Consider the following 15550-nt stretch of genomic DNA (forward strand, 5'->3'; position numbering starts at 1 on the left):
TCATATCTTGGGTACTGTTTCTGTAAATAATTATATTCTAAATTCACATCTGCTTCTCCTTTTGAAAGTCCTTGGTGGTTTGTGGCATGTGCTTGCCACAGTGGTGCACTTCATGGTGGCCCACTGAACTTCTGCAGAGAATGGGGTTCATGTGAGAAATTCTTATCAGAACAAACAGCTTCTGTTATGGTGGAGGGGCACTGAGTGCATCCCAGCACACCACTTTGATCTGAAGATTTGATTTTCTGAAGATATTTCTGCCAGTTGCTCCTACCTGACAACAATTACTCAGCGAGTATTGAGCCAGAAGTGATCATTCCTTAAGTCTGGCTGTTCTTCTAGGATTTTCTTGTTTAATTAATTTGTAAGTATTTTGAAAGAGAGGACTGTTCTTTGTAAACAAAGGAGATAGCCCAGCTGTCTAGATGTTAAGAGTAAGGTACTCACTATTGTAAATATAACAGTTCTCTAGGTTTAAAGTGATGACAGTCAATTTCAAATCTTGTAAAAATAATGCTGTTGTTAAGATACTGATAAATGTGCCACCTTTTTGTGCCTGAGAATCGATAAAATCTCAAAGGGCTTATGATTTTCCTGACTGATATCTTCACTAGCAGTGGCGGAAGCTTATAGTGTAAAATTGTGTTTGTGAGGCCTTGTGCAGGTTTATAGGAATAAAAGCTACAGAAATGACACTAGCCAGATGCCAGCATACATCCCCTTGGGAAAGATGTTTTGCTATTGATATTCTACATATATTGATACATGTATATCCCTGAGAGGGGCAGTGCTGCAGTTCTTCTTGAATTGGGATATTTCTAGTGCTCTTCAAAGTGGCATAAGGTAGGATTTTTCCTGATTTCCTAGTGTTCAGATACCATTTTAGGTGCTTTGGAAAGTGACTTTTAAAGGAAGTTGAGGCAGTCAGTTTTTAGTTTGTCAGTTGGTTAAAGAGGTGTAAGGAGTACAGATGTACAGAAAGGATGGAAGTGCAGCCCACAGCTCTTAAGCATGGACTGCTCTCCCAGGTTATTGTCATTTAGTTTATCAGATACATAACTCTGTCTTTTGGCTGTTTGACAGACTAAGGGGAATTGGACTTTTCTAAGAGCACAGACTGCAGAGCACAGACACATGTGGAGCCATCCCAGTTCCTCAGAAAACTACTTGTTCTACTTGGCCCTGTACAAAATCACAGCAAGGGGTTGGCAGCAGTAACTCAAACATTGTCTGACTGCCTGGAGTCATGTGTTAAGGGAAACTATATTTCATGGGGATGACAGTAAGGAGCTACCTAGAGCCTCATAAGAAGATCTTTCTGTCCTCTGCAGTAGAGTTCACCCAATATAGTTACTGGTATAATAAATATACAATATATTTAAATTTACAGTATATTTACTGGTATAATAAATCTTAGCAGTGACTTCAGGTTTTCAAGATCTCTTCCCAAGTGAAAGAAGGCTAGCTTAGGAGTTTGTTGAAAGAGGAAAAACTGAAACCTCTCAACCTACTTTTTTATTCCTTCTAATTTTATAGATAAACATGAGCTTGTCACCTCTTACTGTGTCCTTGTTCTGTATTATCTAAACACTGGGTTTCACAAGTTTTTTTCTGTGTGAACTTTCTCTTGTCTTTTTCACAGTAAACTTTAATGATGAAACACAAAATATCTTGTGTGGTACATTTCATTTAGGAATAGAACTATTAAAAGTTGCATGCCCTCAGCTTAGATGATCATGGAGTGGAATAGTGTAAATAGTAGAGCTATGAGCATGTGCTTAGATGTGTAAATGCCTGATATGTGAGGATGTTAAGAAAGGACACAGTGGAAAGGGAATACCTCATCTCAGTTTAAAGATACTCAGTTAACCTTGGTGCAACTGTATAGCTTTAAGCAGAAAGCTGAGCCATATTCTTCAGGTGGGTGTTGTTAATCTTGCAAGGTAAATTTGTGTTCCGTAGATGACTGGATAAAATATGATGTCTAACATGGTTTGTAGTAATCTCAAAATATTCAGTACAGATTGTTGACATAATGTGTGACAACAGTCATGTATCCCATGTACAGAAAGATTGCTGCTTTGTCAGGAAAAAACAATGGATTAAGGATGACTACAACAGACAGTGGAAGATTGCAGCTAATGCTTTTATAACTTCTGTTTTGCTATTGAAATATATGTTGTAAAGTATCTGTGTAATGCTTCTGAAGCTGTTTTTTCCTTTTAGCAAATAATTTATTATTATTGAAATATAAGGTGAAGTTTTATTAAAAAGGTGAGAATTATCTTCGAAAGGTGATAGTGGGAGATTCCTTGGCAGTACATAAGTCAGTAGGAAGAGCAATTTAACTGAAATGCTGAATTGGTACAAATAGTTAACATGTAAATATTGATCCACATGAATTAATAGTTCTTATCAATGGAGTTGTAGAATACAGTAATATCTCTAGATAAAGTGTCTGTAAGAGGTGACAACTTTAAATTCAACTGCATTTCAATAGAGGTCAGCCATGTCTTGCATTCTTTTGGGATATTTTGAGATTCTATAATGTCCATGTAGTTGGTCTGATTCTCCTTCTGCAGAGAACATCTCCTGTTACTTCACTCTGGGAATCCTTTGGGGATGACTGCTGAGCTCGGTAGGAAAAAAGGCCCCACAGATCAAGGTTGTCTTCTCTCTTAGCTGAGTAAAAGCCCAGCTACCCCCAAACACCATCAATCTTACTGCATAGTGGGAGAAGCAGATGTGCAATGTACCTTGTACATCCCACATGTACTGGGGCTGAAGGAAGAATATTGAATTTCAGGGCATTCAGAGTTCTCTGTTCTGAAAGTTTGGTTTTTTTAATTTTTCTATTGATCCTGGTAAATTGACTTTTCAAGATTTGCAATGTACCTTGAAGGCAGATGTTATTCATATTTAATTTCTCCTCATCACAGCTGTTTCTTGAAATGTATTTTATTAGCTTAAGTGTGTACACATTGTTGGAATATGAATTTACCAAATATGGGTAGTGGCATGAGAACTTGCTCCAAAAGAAATTAATATATAATTGCAGTAGTTAAAAAAAACTACACAGTATTCTTCAACATATGGTTTTGCTTCTGGTTAATTAGCAGTTTCTATTGCAATTAGAAAAAAATATGCTGTTTATGAGAACAAAAGAGTATAGTTTTAATGCTTTTCTTTCCTGCTCATAGAAGCTCATCTTTGAACAAAGAAAGCAAACTAAAATTTTTCTGATCACAAGAGATTGGAAAGCTAATATTTTAAAAGTGTAAAGCTGAGTCTTAAACACAAAATCCCTTTCAGGAGAAATAAGTAGCATAGATTAGAAAATTCAGAATGGTTTTTGCTGGCCTGTTTGAGTCCCATGCTGCTGATTAAGTATGATCCATGGGCCTTTTTTGATTGTATTCTGACAGAGCCTTGCACAGCTTCTCTTTGGAATGCCATTCTATCCTACTGCATGATCTTGAGCATAACTCAGGTTAACTTGGCACGTTCAGCAGTTTCCTGTTTTGAAAGGTGTCCATCAGTTTCCTGGCTGGGAGAGCGTCCCTTTCTTTGAGATTCCTGAAGGTTTACAAATGCTTGTACACCGTGTAGCTTTCTAAAAAATCCTGTTGTTTTTGGTTCTCTCTGGTGTAGGAAATTAGGGAGCCATCCTGTCCAAGTGGTGGAACAGAACGAGACGATGTCCGAAAGCGTTGATGTCCGACAGTTGAAAAGCTCAGTAGTTAGGGTATGCTAAGCTTCTGGTAGACACCTCCTTGTTTACTATACCAGCTTCCCATTGTTTGGGATAACACTGGAAAATAGAAGGAGACATGTGTGTGCTAAGCCTTTCAATGGGTTCAGATCTGTGTGGGCACAGCGAAGCATGAAGAGGTGGATTTAGGTAGGGACCAGAAGGACGTGCAGCAGCATGGCATGGCTGTTGCTGGAGCTAGCAAACCTCTCTATCAGGGACATGGGAGAGCTCGGGGTTTACACAGCTTGGGCCTGGCCAGTCTCCTTGGCATAGATCCACCACTCATCTCTGAAAGCAGAGGCAGCAGTGTTGGGGTAATGCTGTAAGTCCATCAGGGTCCAGCGGACCTTGTGAGGAGCCAGTGTCGGAGGGTAACTACCTCTGTTTGCTCATTTATCTGCAAACTGAATGGACAGCCCACCACTAGCTAAGAGTTAAGCAATTTTGTTTTATGGAGTGCCAGGGATGAACATCACCACATAATGGGAAAGAAGTGCCAAAAACCAGCTGCCCTGACAGTTCATACTGACGTGCTGAGCAACAGCTTTGCAGCTTCAGAGTTTATTTCTGTCAGCTGTGCTTAATTTCCCTGCTCTCCTCTTTGTTGGATTACAATCCAGGCTGAAGATATGGAACCTATACCCTGCTGTTACCTTGGCAGCCCCTCAAATTTGTCAGTGAGAATATCCCAGGACTTCCAGCAAAATCTGTCACGCTGTGTGTACCCTTCCTTTCTCAGAGCACAGCTGCCAAACAGTTGTAAATACCATATGTTGCAGACAGGGAATGTAAGGTCTTAGGTTTGAAGTAAGAGCCTTCTATCTTAAATGTAAGTGGTAGTCCAAAGCTTTTGTGTCACATACATACCCGCACAAGATTAAGGTCAAAGCCCAAATTGTTACTTAGAGTCTGAATTTTTACTTGGTTTTAAAATATTTACACTTGTTTCAATGTCTACCTTATAAGTGCCTTAAACTTATTTTAAAGCCCAGCCCTGTACAGGTAAAGCCTTTCCAGTCTTTAAATCCCATTTACACCTTTAGGGTTTAGAGGATTTGGGTAGCATGTATGACACCACCCGGTGGTAAATTTAGTCTGCTAATAAGAAAAAGTAAATTAAGCACTGTAAAATTGTGAAAGTTAATTACTAAAATTCTGGACTGTCACACAGGGGTTTTTATTCATCCAGTATTAAATTCAGAGTATTTAACACCCTATTTAAGTGTAATGGCACAGTTCTAAAATTGTGCAGCATTCCCTGTAAGGTTGTTCCAATACTTTCTGCCGTAGCATTAGTGGTTGTTGCAGTGTCCTGGAAATATGTATGGTTCCAATATTGCAGTTCTGAATAGGTGTAAAAATGTTTTATGGAGTTGGACTTAATAGTTCTAAAATGAGGGTCACACAGGCTTTCTGTTGCTCAATTTACTTGAGCTTAAACAGACACAGAGCCCTTTTGCCTTTATTGACCTATTTATCCTTAATTGTCCCTCCAGGATAATGTGACCTACTTCAGCCATCTGTAGTTAAGTCTAAATGAGTCCTCAAAGTTGTTGTCTTTCTTCAAACAGTCCTTCTAAAAGCAGCTCTGCATGACCTGAAGAAACCACACTGTGTTTTCCATTTCGAAAATTATAGCTCTTCCTTAAAAACTCCTATTTTACTTAATTTCCTTAAAAACTCCTATTTTACTTAATTTCATATACTAAAAGAGGATCTATTAAGCAACGAGTTGTTATATTAATACTTCTTTTACCTGCAAAAATGCATTAAGGTTGCTCTGATTTTAGTTCCTTGGTGGGATAAAGCTTGTGAAGTTCTGGGCAGGCAGAACTAGATGATCTTTAAGGTCCCTTTCAACCCAAGTCTTCTATGAACCTATGCAGTTATCATAAAAAAGGCTGATGGGTACCATGGAGAGGCGGTGAGTGCATGTGGTACAAGCAGATGTCCAGGCCCAGGCAGATGATGATGCCTGGACACTTTACTTGTTATTTTTAACCCTGGCTACATTCCCTCAGCTTTTCCCCCAGCAGCATAAGCTTTTTGGAGCAGAAAGAAGGTCAGCATATATGATAGGATATAGCCAGCATTACTGTCTTCCAATCAGTCGTGGTTAAGGAGGAATTGCTAAAAGTGGAAAAGAGGCTGATTTGAGGATCTAAAGGAGCACAGGAGATAAAGAGCAGATATAGGGATCAATGAAGAAAGATACTGATGCCCATATCTCTGAATCTGAGTGGGGAGATAAAAAACTATGACTTGGATGTTATATAAATTGGTATAAATATTTTAAAATAAATAAGGTGTGTACCAGTGCTGTCCATTTGGCCAAGGAACACAAGCAGTGCTTGAGACAGAATTCCCTCATGTAAATATGTTGGGATTTGTACCTCACAATTTCAAGAGACCTAGTTCTGTGCAGGATAAAGACTTCTGGTTGCTTTTGGGACCAAGCCTAGAGGGCAGCTCTCCTGTTGGTCACTGAGCTGGCATTTGCCTTGTTGCCAGGACATCTCTGGTAGTGGCCCATCTTCCTTGTGGGTTCTTGGTCTGCTGGCAGTGCAGTGAGCTGTTGTTGTCACAGTCCTGTGGTGACTGAGGAATTTTCAGAACAGGCATAGGGCTACAGGTAACTACCTGTGGCTGTCTGACCTACAATCATTGTGAAGTTTTGAATTGTTAATAGCCCCTTAGACAAAGCTCTTTGAAGTTGCTCTCATTATTTTTTCTCCTGTTTATCTGGTTTTTAAGATCTCCTGTCACTGACATAACATCATGTGTAATTATTCTTGCCTATGCTTATAAAGTGGCAAAAGGCATGTATTTTCATGGTGTCACTCTGCCAGGCTGTATGATTCTGCTCATCTCTTCTGCTTCATGACCAAATTTTAACCACTTGCCTGTGATGGTTTTTAGTTATGCCACCTCACAACCCAACATTAATCTAAATTCTTCTTTACCCACTTGCTGAGAGATCCTAAAATGCAATTTTGGTTATCTGATGGTTCCCAAGTCTTGAGCAAATTGCAATACAGTGTGTTTTTAGAAATGCCTGGGGCATGAACTAATAACAGCTGAGACCAAAAGTAAGCATAATAGGAGAGGAAAGAGAGGTTTTCTTCAGTGGTACCCTGGAAAAGATTTACAGAGAGTTAGCTGGAATGTGGAGAAATAAGAAAAAAAAATGTGCATGGTTGATGCAGGGAAATGCATCAAATTTCTTGTCTGAACCTTGTCTAATGATGAAGCTTTAACAGGTTCAGCTCCAACACAGAAGCTCAGATTTTCTTAATTTCCTGTGCAGCTTCATCTGTTTCTGTGAAGGGAAGGCAGTAACTATCAAAACCACAATAAAGAGATGGTGTAAATGCTTTGGGTTTTTTAATGTGCATTAAAAAATAGATCTATTCACAGAATTTCAGTATAGAATTAATTAGATTGTAGAATAGTATGCATGTTGTTTTTTGGGGGGGTGGAGGGGGGGGAAAAAGTTTTTATTTTCAAAATCAGATTTGAAGCATAAGCATCAATAAGAAATGGTACCTTCTTGCTTGCAGGTTTTGCTGCTGCTGTGGAGTGTCACAGCATCAGCTGTGTTGGGTGAAATGCAGCTGTTAGTGCCAAGAGCTTAAAAGATAATAATTTTTACTTGGCATTCAGTGATTTTGGACAGACCACTAGAGGCTGCACTTGTATAACAGCACTTCTGACTGTTTTATTTTAAGTTTCTTCTGCTGAAATTCCTTCTCTTTCCTATATTTCTTCATGAGCAGTAGCCAGCCTTAGTTTGAGCTGAGTAGGTTTTTCCTTCCACAGTTACAGTTCATTGAGCTGACTATGACAGGGCTCAGTAATCAAATAGAACAAACTTTTCTGCATCAAGAGCCTTCTTTTGTGTTGAAGCACAGTACAGGTTGCTCACTGGTTAACCACAAGTAAGGAGTAAATGGCAAACTTTTTCTCTGACTCTAGAGATGAGGGTATGGAGAGACAGGTGCAGTGCAGAGACTTCCATACCACCAGGTTCCAGCTTTAAATTCAGCACCTCAGGAAGTTTGAGGTGAGCCTGTTCCTTGGGTCTGCTTTGGATGATTCTTCATTGAGACAGAAGAGGTGAACATGTCCTTCCAGCACTTCTGCACTAGCTGACTTCTTCAGTGTTTTCAGCTGAAGAGATAGAGGTTATAAAAACTAGAGCCAAAACTATATTAATTCTGTCTGAAATGATAGAATTAATGTATGAAGGTGTTAATCATTACATTCCTATTTTTGCCCCATATGCAGTGCCATGTACCATAGAGTGCACCTGTAATTTCTGTTTTTTCTCATAAATATTGTTGGAATAAGAACTGATTACTTATGGACTAGTTACACACCTCATCTGAAAGTGATTCTTGTAGGAATCTGAACTAAGATGTCACAAATGAGTATCACCACAAGATGTCAGGCCCACTGTTTGAGTGGGAGCCAAAGTGTCATGCCAGTTTTTTTTGGGGGCTCAGGAGGTCTGCTAGGTAGCCAAAGAGCTTCATCAGGGTGTTCATAAGTGCTGCCTTTGTTAGAGATAATTCTGTCCTCAGATTTGTTCAGTATACTTGACCTCAGTTAGTCATCCATCTGTGGCAGAACTTGGCATCAAATTGCTGTTTTTTGTCTAAGGGACTGAATGCCATGACAGCAACATGCAGTTGTATATGCAGCCATCTTTTGGAAATATGTTTTCATTCTATTTATTTTCTTGGCAGATGGTTTCTTTGCCACTGAGAGCTCAATTACAATGCAAGTCTCAACTTTTCTGTTGAAAAAAATAGAAAATATAATTCTAAAGCTTGCTAATTTAGAGCAAGTGTAGTTACTGGGAAGATTTTACTGTCTAGCTTTCAGAACAGTTCCAACTTGTCTTAGCACTGTAATTATTTTGTGATTACATATGACATAATTTAATAAGTATAAAAAATAATAAATTGCAAGTTTGGAATATAATTTGTAACATTATGTATTTTTATAAAATGTTACATTTATAACACATTCTAAAGGATTATAAATTCTTTTCCAGGCTATTCAGTAAAATGCTTTTAAGTACTAACTTAAGTGCAGGTTTCTAGAAGACTTAAGCAAGATGTGTAATAGCAGCAGCATTACCAAGCAGCATTCAGCTTAGATATAGTGTTAAAACCTACAGGCTTGCTTTGCAATTGAAATGAGGAAGTTCAATGTTAAGAGTTCCTGTGTCTGGTTTCTAGTTATTTTTCAGTGCCTGCTATCTCTAAATTGTCTAAATTCTCTATTTTCACCATTTACTCTAGAAAGCACAAGTCTGCTTTCTTTTCCTTAGAGATACTGGTTTAAAATGTTAAGTCCCTAAGTTTAGTTTTACTTTGGATTGTGAGAAAGAAGCTGTCATAAGATAAAAATATTTAAAGACTCAATGAGTACAAGACATTTTAAAATTATTAAGCAGCTTTAAAATATTTTAAATTTAGGGGCACATGCCAAATATGATATTTTTTGTGCCTTTTTTAAAATACCCAGCAGGTGGATTTCTTTTGGAATGAAGTGGATGAATTGGCCAGTTTTGAAACAAAGCAAGTTTTACAGTAACAAGCAATCAAGAATTGTAAGAAAATGAAACTGCTCTAGATCTGATTACGGTTTAGTGGCTGGGTGCTACATTTTGTATAATGCTACAGCTGAATTTTCCTTTTTTTTTTTTTTTTTTTTTGTGTCAAGTTCATAACCCATTAAATTCTTCTGCACTAGGAAACACTGCATCCTCTAGGATGTAGCTAATGATCGAATTGAAGTAGTATGGGTTACCCTACATAAGGGGCAGGAGGAGAGGAGATGTGCAGCAAGGCTATGCCAGGTGAATTGTTACTGCCCTTTTCCTTGCTGGCAAACCAGCATAAAACTGGTACAGTTGTAATATCACCACAGGGCTTAGCTAGTTTATTTTCCTTTCCTAGTTGCTGCACTGGAGATTTTTATCTTGATTTGTTAATGCCATTAATACCACATTCTTCACTATATTATTTTACTGTCTCCTAGAGCTTATGGAGGCCACTAAGGAGGTGGCTCTTTTCTGCTTCCATTAATTGCTGGGGCATTAATGGTTTCTTTTTGTTAGTGTGTGAAAAACTGATGATTAAGAAAGAATTTTTGTCTCCCCTTCACCCCCCAAGAAATCATTCCTAGCAGCAACAGGAGAGATGGAGAAGTAGTCTTTCAGGTGGCTCAGGTTCAGTCAGTTTGAAGTGTCTTGTCTCTGCAAGTGTAGAATGCAAAGTTTCTCTTGGGAAACAGGAACCTTGCTCATTAAGTGTCTGATTTCCAATGGCCTGTTCCTAAGCTAAGTGACCAATGATGAGTGGGTGAGCCAATTCCAAGTCCTTCTTACATAGGTTTACAGTTGTATGCCAGAAAAGATCAGGATTTGTGAGGTGCCCCAGACTCACATCTTTTGAAGCGGTGTGTGCATGTCACTGTATTGAGGGTGAGGAAGATTTAGGAGAGGGTGGTACCCTATCCTAAGTGTTCTGCTTATGATACAGATTGCTGCAGACATTGCCTTGGTGCTCTGTTCAATGCAGTAATTCTCCATGAAATGTTATTGAAGTCCTACTACGGAAATAGCTGTTCAGCCCTTGAGAGCAAGAATTTCTAGTCCATTTGTATGCTGAGGTAGTTGAGGTAGGGAAGAGTCCTGACTGTCATACAGGCCAACTGTTCAATAATAAAGCTCTAAGACTGAAATTCAGTTTTAAATAAGTGGACTTATGTAACTAAAATGCTGTACAGAATTTCAAACGTGCAGAGGTTTGATATTTTCAAGTCTCTGGGATGAACCTGAAGATTTGCTTTGTTTCATTTGTAGCAGAGATCAATGTATACTGCTTTCATACAGCAGTGTGGAAGCAATAGGAAATTATTTGTATGCCAGTTGTCACCACCCATACCTTGGAGAAATGCAAGATCTTTCAGAGGATGCTTATGTAATTGCTTCCACATACCCCAGAGGGAAGTTTCTTTCCACAGTCCTATGTACTATAAGCTTTCCCACCCTTTCCCCCAAGTGCATGAGCTAATAATAAGTCTTGCAAACAAGACAAAGAGGAGATGTCCCCATAATCTAAACTCAGGAGTCACTAAGTGGAAAATGCAGTTCGTGCTCTGCATGGAAAACTGGCTGCTTGCTGGGCAGGTGTTTCAACCTCACTGACATCTCCTCCTAAAGGTTTTACACTGGCTCCCCAAGACAGGGGGAGGGGCCTGAGCAGAAGGTCTATCCTCTGCTGCATTTTCTCCTGCTCCTCTTCCTCCACTTTCTACCTTTCTAACCTGACCTTTGTGAGTTTGCTGGACACATTTCCTGCAGAAGCAGGGATGGTTCCCTGCCTTTCTAAAAATGTTCTGTTCTTTGTTCTTGTGAATAAACAGAAGAACAGTGCTTATCCCATGATGTTTTGGGATTTTTGTTTTGGTCTGGGGGTTTTTTTGTGCATGTATTAGGAGAGAAACAAAGGAAGGAAATACTAAATTTGAATTAGGAGTTTATATAAATTATGTTTCAGAAAGTACACCGGATACAAGTTAATACATTAAAGACAAAAAAGTTCACATGGGAAATGTTAAGAAGCCTGAATAGACAGGTGCTTATGCTTAGGTTTCCTAATATTTCTCACTTTAAGGGTTGCTTTCTAGTTGTTTACAGCTCTTCCAAGTTTTCTTTCCATTTGTGAGGTGCCACTTAATTTTATAGTGGTAAAGTTCAGCCAAAATAGGTGAGTGGTTCCTAAGATGCCAGGGAACAAATCCACCATGCTCTTCAAACATTGAGACAAATGTTTGAGAAGCTCAAGTGTCTACTTCTTTTGTTCAAGGACTCAGACTTGACACTCAGAAGAATGATGGCTTTTGTGTCAAGAAAGTACCTTGAGAAAAATATGCCTAAATCCCAGGCCACAGGTGCTAAGTAACTACTCAAGCCCGTTGCCAAAAGTGTTCTGCTTCATCCTGGGGCTGAGCAGAAGCCTCTCTGTGGTTACAGGATGAGCTGCTCTAGAGCCAAGTCTGCTACCAGGGCTGAGAGCAGGAAGTCTGTGGCATGGGATGTGTGTGCCACCTCTTGACCAGCAGGCAGTGCAGAGAAGCTGCTGGACTCCACAGGCAGGACCACAGCTGAGGGAAGTGTCCACCCAAGGGAACTCATTGGGAGATGGAGTGGGACGTAGCATACAGTTGGAGGATGAAGGGACTGTGATATTCAGGAAGGGGTGAGAACTGATGTCATTCATCCTGACAGTCTAAAATTAAAAAAAAAAAGATTTTTTGAACTGCTCTTGGGACAAGGAGTAATGAATGGGAGAGACAAATGTCGGTGGTGGAGACAAGTTTATTGGAGAGTGATGCAGAGGCATGAGAAGATGATGTGAGCTAAGCTGATGAGTACAGTGCAGCTGGACCAAGGCAGGGAAAATTATCATAGCATGCTTCTGCTGAGACACTAAGCACAAAACAAAATGCATTCCTCTCAAGCACATGAAGAGGTAGGGGAAAACCAGTATCAGAATAAAATATAATAAATATGGCTGAGGGAAAGAAGGACAGCTGGCATTCACAGTTAAATCAGGAGCCAAAGGAAAATTTAGTATGTGCTTGTTTCCAAAGCATCGTTTACCCTATGCCCTAGAAAGGAGGAGGGTATTGCAAGGTGTCCTGCAACCCCATATGCAGGTGCGTGTCTGGCAGCAAGGAGAGGTCAGTAGAGCAAGGGTACATTGGCAAACAGACCTGTTTTCAATATTTACTTTTCTTGAATAGATGACTTTGTTCTCTTTGTAATGTTCTCAACTTTGTTGTACACAATGTCTTAGTTTGGTTTGTTGCTTCCTGCCTGTGACTTGCTGGAGCTGGATCCCAGACTCCAGAGCCAGGCCTTTGCAACAAGCCACTGTTGTCAAGATAAGAAATACTTTTCCCACCCTGATTGATTTGGAACAGGGCTTTTTTTTCCCACTGGTGTATATTAATGGAGTGTTAACAGTTTGAAGTCAGATACTTGAAGACTTTGCCACCGGGTCTCTTCTAGGCAGCAGTGGGGAATCCTGGCTTTTTATGCTTTTTATGAGCTTGCTGATTCATGCAAGCACGCAACATATTTGATCCTTCTATTTGATCCAGTGGAAAAAGAAGGTTGGCTGAAGACATCTTTTGGGCTATCTTAGAGATGTGCTTTTCTTTGTTAATTCTTCCACTTAAGTAAGCCTTGTCTTTTTATTTTTCTAGGATAATGATATTAAGCTCTGCTTACTGTCAGGTGTTGAGGCAGGTGATTAACTGTGTGGAGCTGCCCTGTAGATAATTTCTGGGATCCCAGCTGAGCCTGTATTTTCATGTGCTCCTAGAGAGAAATCCTATTGATGCTTTTTCAGAAGCTTTAATTTTATTCATATTGCACTGAAATATCAGTATTTTCTTGAACTATTATACAGATGTTGCATTTAGGTACTCTGAGATTATGCTTCCTCTGAGGAAGTATGGAGGGATTTCAGGGCTCCTGGGAACTTCTACTGAGCAGGGAAAATAGAGTCTTTACGAGTCTTAATACTCTCCAAAATCCACACTGACTCCTGTGGGGACAGCCGTAGCACCTTTTTTACTCCATTGATCCACATTAAGGCTGTGTACCCAAGGAGATTGTTTTGCCATCTGATTATTGTGGTACATGGTTGCTATTATAATTTTATTTTGCTCAGTAACTAAAGGTTAAAATTGTGAGACCTTTAAATGGGGAACGGGAAGAGGCTAAAATCAGTCTGAATCTCTCTCCTTCTCTTGCCCTTTAAATAAAGAAAAAGAAAAAGGGAAACTTTAGTAAATCATGGAAATTTACTGTAGTGGGAAGCATATTGCTAATATAAAGCCCTGTTTGTCTGCAAGGGTTGTCAGGCTCACAAGGCAAGTGCTCAGATGTTGTTTATCAGTGTTGTCCTAACCCAGAGGCAAGAGTTAAGTAACGTGCACTGAATGTAGGCAGTGAGGATGGCTTCTAACATTCTGCTGTGCTGAAAGGACTGCTTAGCTGCTTCTGAAAGAAAGCAAGGGTTCCTTTGCATTTCTAATGATTATTTGTTTCCTACTAAAAAGCACGTCTGTAAATTTGAGAGATACTGCATTTTGTAAAAGAAAGGGAACAAACTGTGAGTCCTGTTTAAATCTGTAATTTTGAAGAGTAGCTTAAGATGACACATCTGGGTACCTGTGTTCTTCAACCCCCTGAATATCCTCTTATCGTTATGCTGCTGACATAATCTTATAAAGAAAAGCTGGTGTTTCCATGATTCAGCAATCTTGAATAAAGAATCCTGACATTCTGTTGTGTTGATTTTTATTTTTTTCTTTTAAGATATTACCATAACTAATTGATGCACAGTATTGAAGGTCACACAGTGCCACAGCAGGCCTTGCAATAAATCACCAGTTGTAAAAATACAGCACATATACTGAAAAAGGAGCAAATGTATGAGAAAATAATAAATCTGAGCCTGTCTGCCTTGCATTTGCCTGCTGTTTCCATTTTGATTGCGATTGGCTGGCAGGGGCTGCTGCTGGCATTGCACAATTGGCTTAGATGGGGAATTACAAAACAGGAGCACATCCCTTGGTCAGGGCTCGGTAGCACATGCAGCTGAGCACAGGCAAAGAGAAAGGTCACCCGTACGGCAGGATTTGAGCCGAATCTCTCTCACAGATGTTTCCATTCCAGAGAAGTGCCTCTGAGCTCGTTGTTCTCATCTATGGTTTGAAGGGCTTAAGTGCTGTAAGGTTTTTTTGTTTCCGTGAGTGTGAAAATGCACCTAGGAAGAAGTTTACAACCTGGAGGCATATGAGAATTTCAGATGCGTGGAGCAGTATCATGGAATGATCAGAAGGATCTGTGGGTTTAAGGAGTTTTAAGTATCAGTGAGAAAGAAGACAATTCCAACAGAAGGTTAAAAGCAGATGCGAAAGGAAAACAACTTTATTTTGATCCTGAAATTATACTGACAACATCATGAGGAAGGGATTATATCAGCACCAAACAGTGGAGAATCTATCAGTCTCATTTTCTTCTGAAATAATCCCTGTGCAATAAATGTAAATACTATCTTTTGTGAAAAAGAAGAATTCATTATTTGAATACATTTTGAAACTCTGCGAAACGCTATGGGACTGCTGCATCTTTGCAATAGTGTATAGTGTGTCTTTATTAAGATATTTATATGAAGAAAATTCTGCACAAAAGGGTGAAGCTCCTTTTTTTTTTTCCCACTGTTTTTTGACTGCTTTTCTGCGTGAGTGAGCCAGGAGTTACATTTGTATTTTTAACTAAACTTTCCTGTTTTCTTCTTTCCTCCTCCAAACTTAGTTTACGAGATGCTGGAATTGGATTTATTCTTGTCATAGATCGCAGACAGGACAAATGGACCTCCGTGAAAGCTTCCATACTGCGGATAGCAGTGAGTACTGTTCTAATGCCTTTCTCCTTAAGAAGATTTTTCTGTGTTGAATCTTCCTCTTACAAGTGGAAAAACATTTTTTTTTTTCTCTTCAACAATATGTCAGCTAATAGATGATACAGAAGGTATCCAGTAGGTCTTTTGTATCCCAGATGGAGCATCATGTGTCTGTGATGTGCTTTTAATGCACTCTGCAGCTCAGGACATCTTCCTAAGTATGCACTTGGAGAAAGTGAATGTGTGAGCATGCAGCTCTCCCAGGTGGGAGCTAATATTTGCATGGACACCCCCTGGG

The 15550-nt window shown here is 39.4% G+C and overlaps 1 protein-coding gene across 14 annotated transcripts in view; it reads left to right on the forward strand.

Moving 5' to 3' along the window:
* The window catches only part of MCF2L (MCF.2 cell line derived transforming sequence like), a 141607-nt gene that overhangs the window by 86491 nt on the left and 39566 nt on the right, over window positions 1-15550 (forward strand). For 12 of the 14 annotated variants that reach the window (XM_068180196.1, XM_068180199.1, XM_068180201.1 and 9 more), the window contains one exon: window positions 15165-15255. In XM_068180196.1, the coding sequence (XP_068036297.1) occupies window positions 15165-15255 (91 nt within the window). Of the gene's footprint in view, window positions 1-12925; window positions 13016-15164; window positions 15256-15550 lie in introns of those variants that run through there. The other 2 variants (XM_068180198.1, XM_068180200.1) reach the window with 2 other exon arrangements.

This window comes from Anomalospiza imberbis, chromosome 2 (genome assembly GCF_031753505.1).
Source record: "Anomalospiza imberbis isolate Cuckoo-Finch-1a 21T00152 chromosome 2, ASM3175350v1, whole genome shotgun sequence".
NCBI lineage: Eukaryota > Metazoa > Chordata > Aves > Passeriformes > Viduidae > Anomalospiza > Anomalospiza imberbis.